General features: G+C 56.5%; 1 protein-coding gene and 1 non-coding gene across 3 annotated transcripts in view; one reads left to right on the forward strand and one right to left on the reverse strand.

Moving 5' to 3' along the window:
* ADAMTS7 (ADAM metallopeptidase with thrombospondin type 1 motif 7) overlaps positions 1–4,471 on the reverse strand; it is a 50,037-nt gene extending 45,566 nt beyond the window's left edge. Inside the window, exons 1-2 of one of the 2 annotated variants that reach the window (XM_067003846.1) lie at positions 4,408–4,471; positions 2,044–2,396 (exon numbers count right to left, since the gene is read on the reverse strand). In XM_067003846.1, the coding sequence (XP_066859947.1) occupies positions 2,044–2,396; positions 4,408–4,459 (405 nt within the window). In that variant the 5' untranslated portion in view covers positions 4,460–4,471. Of the gene's footprint in view, positions 1–2,043; positions 2,397–3,680; positions 3,921–4,407 lie in introns of those variants that run through there. The other variant, XM_067003845.1, reaches the window with a different exon arrangement.
* Positions 4,472–6,370: 1,899 nt separating this feature from the next.
* Positions 6,371–6,443, forward strand: TRNAK-CUU (transfer RNA lysine (anticodon CUU)). Its single transcript has one exon. It is a non-coding gene; the product is annotated as a tRNA-Lys (tRNA).
* The last annotated feature ends 15 nt before the right edge of the window (positions 6,444–6,458 follow it).

Below are 6,458 nucleotides of genomic sequence, written 5' to 3' on the forward strand. Positions count from 1 at the left end.
TGGTTTGCTCTGTGTAAAACACGCCGGTTAACCTTACTGCACCTCGTTTGTCACGGTCCTTCGGAGCACACGGCGCTGACACCGCTGCCTCCTGCTCGCTCATGACAGGCCATAACGAGAGCAGCAGACAGCCCGGGAGAAGATGAAAATGCTCTGGCAAAGCCGGGCATGAGGGAGCAGAACCCAGCTCAGCGCTACATTGTATTTTGGAATCCTTGACAGGAGGAGTTTAAAGTCTGGAAGCAGCATTCCCAGAAAGGTGAAGCCTTTCAGAGAAACAGACCTCAAAGGTGGGGACGGGTGTTAAAAAAGGTACGGTTACCCTGTGCTACGCACGTAACAAATGCTGGACCAGCTGCTGCACCAGCGGTGGTAGGGGAGGAACTTGGCCCTTCGAGGCGCTAACGCGATTTATTTCAACACCTGAGGCTGCCACGGGCAGGAATTCTGGGACAGCCCACCTGGGCTCCACGGCTAAGAGCTGCAGAGCGCTTCCAGTAAAGCAAGAAATACTTTGGGTCCGAAAATGGCTTGAAATACCACGCATCCCCACCGGGGGCCAAGGCAGGACGCTTCTGCAGCCCACGGCACTGCGCCTCCCCGCAGCAGCAGCGTGCCCCTTGTTTACAGCCCGGAACACCCAGCACGATGCAAGCGGCATGTCGGTAACTCGCGGGAACGAAGCAGAAGCTCAGGGCCACGCTTTACGTTGCTAAATAATTCTGTGAGACACACAGCATATTGTTAGCGTGGTTTTCCGAGGTTTGGCGTCTGTCTGACAAAAAGCCAAACGTTTCCAGAGCCATCGTACGTTAGGAGCACACGTATGTACTGTACATGCAAACACGCTCCAGGGAGCTTCACGACATCTATTCCTGTGCACATTACAGCCGCCAGGACTTCTCTCATCCAAACATTCACAGAAAATGAATTGAAAGGTCGTGGGTTCCTCCCAGACGCATGAGTCCATTTTGTATCAGAATGAAAGGCCTGGCTGTTCCCTGCAGCATTTGTTCCCCTGAAGACGGGAGTCGCTCCAGGCCCAGCTTCTCAGGCAGAACTGCCCAAAGTCGCGGAGGAAGTCAAGGCGAAGACAGCCACAGAGCTCAGACTGTGCTTCCCAGCTCCGGGCTGAGCTGCTTGCCCCTTCTTGAGCTCCGCTCCCTCCCTTTGGCAGGCTTCCTCCGGACCCCACGCCCTCGTTGGCAGAAGCCCAGCTGCCAAACCGAGGGTGAGAGTGCAGAGGGAACAACCAGACCCCACTGCTCAGGGAGCTGTGAAGTGCGGGGTGCTGATCACTCCGATGCTGTTAAATTTGGTGGGAAAAGAACAACCTCGACGCCTTGCAGGATGCGCCCAGCATGTTGCAGGGCCTTGCCATGCCATCCTGCCAGAGCCAACGCTTCTGGACCACCGCACACACTGACCTTTCCTCCCACAGCTGCTCCACTGGCACCAACGCTTCTGCAAATCTCTGCAAGATTTTAAACCCCGTGGGGACCCGATACCTGTGCCAGCCAGGTGCGAGCTGCTGCAGACATGGCGTGAACGTGCCTTGCTGAGCGCCTCCACGCCACCTCCTATTAGTGACAGTGGCTTTCAGCAAAATTTCCCCTCTTAACATGCCACAACTGCCTTTGAAAGTATTGAATAGGACTGCCGACATCCGCTGAACGTAAAGAAGTTTCACTACACACGAACCGCACTATCCTGCTGAGAACAACCAGGCTCCAGGCTCTGAACAACCTCGTTTCCAATGTGTTTGTCGTAATCCTACATATACTGGAAGACAGATGCGATATGAGAATCGCTGTCTTTGGGAATTTGGACACAAACACAAGTAAACACAGTCCCAAGAGTTCCCAAACCGCTGGAATCCATGGGAAATTTACAGGCAGCTCATCCACAGCAGCATCAGACCTACACAACGAGATCTTGACTCTGCTGCTCTCAGGAGGACTTTTGCCATTACTTTCAAAATAAAAAAAAGGATTTCACACAGCTTTTGCTGTTTCCTTGTGGGTGAGGAACCTCAGTACTTACCAGGCCATCACACGTGCTGAGCGCGGCCAGGCCTCCCTTCAGGGTCCGGCTCTGAACCTCCCCAATCATGTGGCAGGAGTTGTAAGTGTGAGACTGGATCTTGGCGTCGGCGATTCCCCCGTACCGTCTCTCACTGACGAACCCGGGCGCGAGGAGATTGTTGTTGAGGCTCAGGTTGAATTTCAGGGGTTGTCCCTTGTAATGCATTTCATAGAAGGTGAGAAACTTGCTCTTGGAGGAAAGAGACCTTCTGTGGAGTACTCGGTGGGACAAATCGTAGGACAGGAAGGACCCACTCTCGTCAACCTTGATCGGGTGAACGATGTCGCTGCTTGGTGACCACAGAGCAGGGTCTGCAAAGAAAGGGTTTTTGTGGTTAGCTTTAGGGTTAATCATCTTTCCTCCTACCCCCTGAGCTGGATGCTTAACTCCCAAGGCAGCTCAGTGGGGTCAGGCACCCGAATATCTGTTGGATCTGTAAGCTGTGTCCGCTGCTGCTGCTGCCAGTTCCCAGTGCCTGGAAGCTAAGAGCACTGTCCGCACATTCACTCTATTCTCTGCCCTCCGGCAATGCATCTCCACCTCTTCCCACTGACTGCTGCTTGCAGCTGGTCCTACCAAAACCGAATCCTGTTTTTTGTGGTGTTAGTTGCAGGGTTGGTTCCCAGCGAGACTGGACCCCGACTAACAGAGGGGTATCTGTGTGCTGGGGCAGGTGTGGGAGCAGGGAGGAAGGCAGGGCAGGGAGCAGGGAAAGACAGGAACACCACGGCTGTGGGGTTTGGGCAGGGAGGGCTGGGGGTCTGTAAGGCAGGGGGGCATGCAGCTGCAGGGCTCTGCTCTGACCAGAGACCACGACAGCACAGCTGGGGCCAGTCCTGGCTTCAGTGCACACAGTCCTGCTGTTTAACAACTACAGGGAAAAAAAAAAAAAGAGAGAGAGAGAGAAAGAAAGAAAGAAAAAGAAAAGAAAAAAGAAAGAAAAAGAAAAAGGAAAAGGAAAAGAAAGAAAAAGAAAAGGAAAAAGAAAAGGAAAAGGAAAAGGAAAAAGAAAAAGAAAAGGAAAAAGAAAAAGAAAAAGAAAAAGAAAAAGAAAAAGAAAAAGAAAAAGAAAAAGAAAAAGAAAAAGAAAAAGAAAAAGAAAAAGAAAAAGAAAAAGAAAAAGAAAAAGAAAAAGAAAAAGAAAAAGAAAAAGAAAAAGAAAAAGATCCCACTTTTGAAACAGAGCCTTGGAGACCCTGCAGCAGATCCCTGGTGGCAGAACACCTCCCCGGGGCCGGGCCGTCCCAGTGCCCCCACCGCTGCCTGCCGCGGCGCTCCGGGGCCGGGGACCCCGGGGGAGCCCGGGGAGGGTCCGGGGGCAGCCCGGGACCGGCGGGACCCGCACCGGCAGCACGGGACCAGCTGCGGCTCCCTCCGCGCAGCCCCCGAGCGGCTCCGCACCCCCGGGCATCCCCAGCACACCCCCAGCAGGTCCCCATGCACGTCCCCAGCACACCCCCAGCACATCCCCATGCACGTCCCCATGCACATCCCATGCACACCCCCAGCACACCCCATGCACATCCCCAGCAGGTCCCCATGCACATCCCATGCAGCACCCCCAGCACACCCCCTGCACATCCCCGCACCCCGACCTGGCTGCCGGGCGCTGCCTCTCGGCCGGGTGCCCGCGGCCAGCGCGGCGGCGAGCAGCAGGAGCCCCGCGGGGCCCGGCATGGGTGCGGGCGGCGGCACCGGCGGCTCGGCGCCCGGCGGCGGGGCCGCGGCGGGCGGAGCTCGGAGCCGAAGCGGGGGCAGCCCCGGGCCGGGCCGGGCCGGGCAGGGCCGGGCAGCGATCGCGTCCCGGCCCGCGGGGCCGCCCCGCCGCTGTCCCGGCCCCGCCGCTGCCCCCCCGGCGGCCGCCACGGCCCGGGGCTGCCCCCCGGCGGCCGCTGCGTGCGGGGCGGCCCGGCCGAGAGGGGCCTGGCGGGGGGCGCCCGCCGCACCCGGGAGCCCTCCGCAGCCCGCTCTGACCGCCGGGAGCCTGCCGGTGCCTGGCACGAGGGGCCCCGGTGCCGCCGCGGAAGGGGGGCGGCGGGGAGCCCGCCGGGCCGGGGGCCCGGCTGGGAAGCGCCACGGAGCCGCCCTGCGCCCGGCCCGGGGAGCCCTGGCAGCCCCCGGCTGCAAGGAACGCGCAGAGCCTCGAGGCTCATCAGACGCCGGGGTAGCACAAGCTGAGGGCAGACCGCAGCCGCCTCCCCCTGCTGCGTGCGCTTTACTTAATAAGGGCACGGCGCAAAGCGATAAAATGCGCTCTGTGGCGAGCGCTGGGTCTCAGGGGAAGATCCGCAGATTTATTTGCTCAAAACCATCTCTTCCTACCTGGCAAGTGTGTGGGTTTGGGTCCTCCATGAGTCTGCCACCTCTCTTCCATCTCACTGCGGATCTGCACAAACGTCAACGAAAAAGGCACCTCTTTGATGCTTTATTTGGGCTGCCATTTTCCCCAGTACCTATACCTACAGTATGAGGTCAGGGGCTTTCCCTTTTTACATCTTTTTCTTTTTTCTATTTAAGTAACTCCTTAGCAGGGCATGAAGACTGCAGGAAATTATAGTCCCTTCCTCATGAAATACATGACTGTTACTAATTGAGCATATCATTTGTATCGTTTTCCCTGCTTGTTCTCTCTGCATGTCAGGATCTCACTACCTAGCTCTACCTATTTAAGCCGGAAGGCTAAAATGTAAAAAAAATAGCCAAACTGAGTGTTTAGTCTCTGATACGTACATTTGGAAAGATTACTTGTGGGTGAGGTTTAATGGGTTTATGAGGATAGGGTGTTCCAGGTTCGGTTATGGGGAGCTCTCTGACATTTTTTAAATGGAGCAGTTCATGCTCAGAAGTCTGCATTTGTAAGCGTAATTTAGCTATGAGACATGATAAAATGTATTTTATATAGGATGAACCCCAGGTCAGAGTGTTTAACAGTTTGGGTCTGCCGGATGTGTCAAACTGTGTTTGACAGTTTGGGTCTGCACACATAATGTGCAACGCACTCGATGTGCCATTATTTTCATGTCTGACTCATCAAAATCAGGCATTTTGTGTCCTCTGTAAGCAACAGAGAAGAACGAGGTCAGTTTTGAAAGCATCCTGCCATTTAAAAACCAATTGCTCTTGAATGGCTCTGGGCAACTTCCAGCAAGGCAATGCTCTCACCCAGTGACTGCCGTGCTACCGCATTCACGGTGGTTTTGCCAAAGGGAAACAGAATCTGGCCACTTCTGGCCTACTTGCTAAATATCTCCAGAGAGGGGGCACTGACCCGCAGCACTTACATTCCTGCGCTGGGAAGGATCCGGCCTCTGCCCAGGGCTCGTCTGGGCTCAGTGCCCGATGCCCCTCGCCCGAGGCGGGGGGCTGTGAGGGCTCCATGTGGCGGCCGCGCCGTGTGGCTGTGCTCCTGCTCCCGCGGCCTGAGCCAGGCCTCGCCTCTGGGCCCCTGCAGCCAGGGCTGGGGACGTGGAGGGCTCCTGGCCCCTCGGCCTGTGCCTTGTGCTCGCTCAGGTGGCTCTCCCTGCTGCTCTGGGTGTAAGGTCCTGCCGCGGGTGCCGCTGCCAGCCGAAGGTGCCATCCTTTGCCCCGAGCGTGGGCCGCCTGGTGGAAAACCACAACAACGACATTTGTGAAAGACGAGCATACAGCGCGATGAGACGCTGAGGAGACAAACCGCGTAATGTGGCTCTGGTGCCCTCCTAACCCCACACCGCATCGAGTGCAGTCTGCACAGGAAGCGTATGTGGAATTGCAAAATATTTATTTCCTTATCTCTTCAAAAAAAAAAACATGACGGTTTGAAGACTGTCTGGTGCTGTCAAGACTACACTGAAACATCCCGTAGCTTTCCCAGACGTTTATGTCTAGTGCTGCTCCACTTCTGTCTGCCTGGCTAGCATTTTTCTTTCTTTTTTTTTTTTTTTGAAGTGATAACGTTAAAATATGAAAACAGAGATACGGCAGAATAATCACAGGAAACATTCTGACAGAAAAAAACAATAAACATTCGGCTGCATGTACAAACAGGGCGCAGTTGCTCAAACACGAGGGGTTTGCCCACACGCACAGCTTTAACCTTGCAGAGGTGAGGGCAGGAGGCACCAGGGACGCTGCTGCGGGCAGCTCCGGCCGCAGCCCCCGACGGTGGGCGCCTGCCCCGCGGCTCGGCTCCCGCGGGCTCCGGGGGCTGTGGCGGGGGGCGGCCGCCCCCTGAGGGCCCCGTTCCGGGCCGGGCGGGCCGCGGGCGGCGCTGCCGAGTAGAGCGGAGCCAGAACCGTTACCTAGCGCCCGGCTAGCTCAGTCGGTAGAGCATGGGACTCTTAATCCCAGGGTCGTGGGTTCGAGCCCCACGTTGGGCGTGTGATATTTTTTTT

Source organism: Anser cygnoides, chromosome 11, assembly GCF_040182565.1.
Source record: "Anser cygnoides isolate HZ-2024a breed goose chromosome 11, Taihu_goose_T2T_genome, whole genome shotgun sequence".
NCBI classification, from domain to species: Eukaryota; Metazoa; Chordata; class Aves; order Anseriformes; family Anatidae; genus Anser; species Anser cygnoides.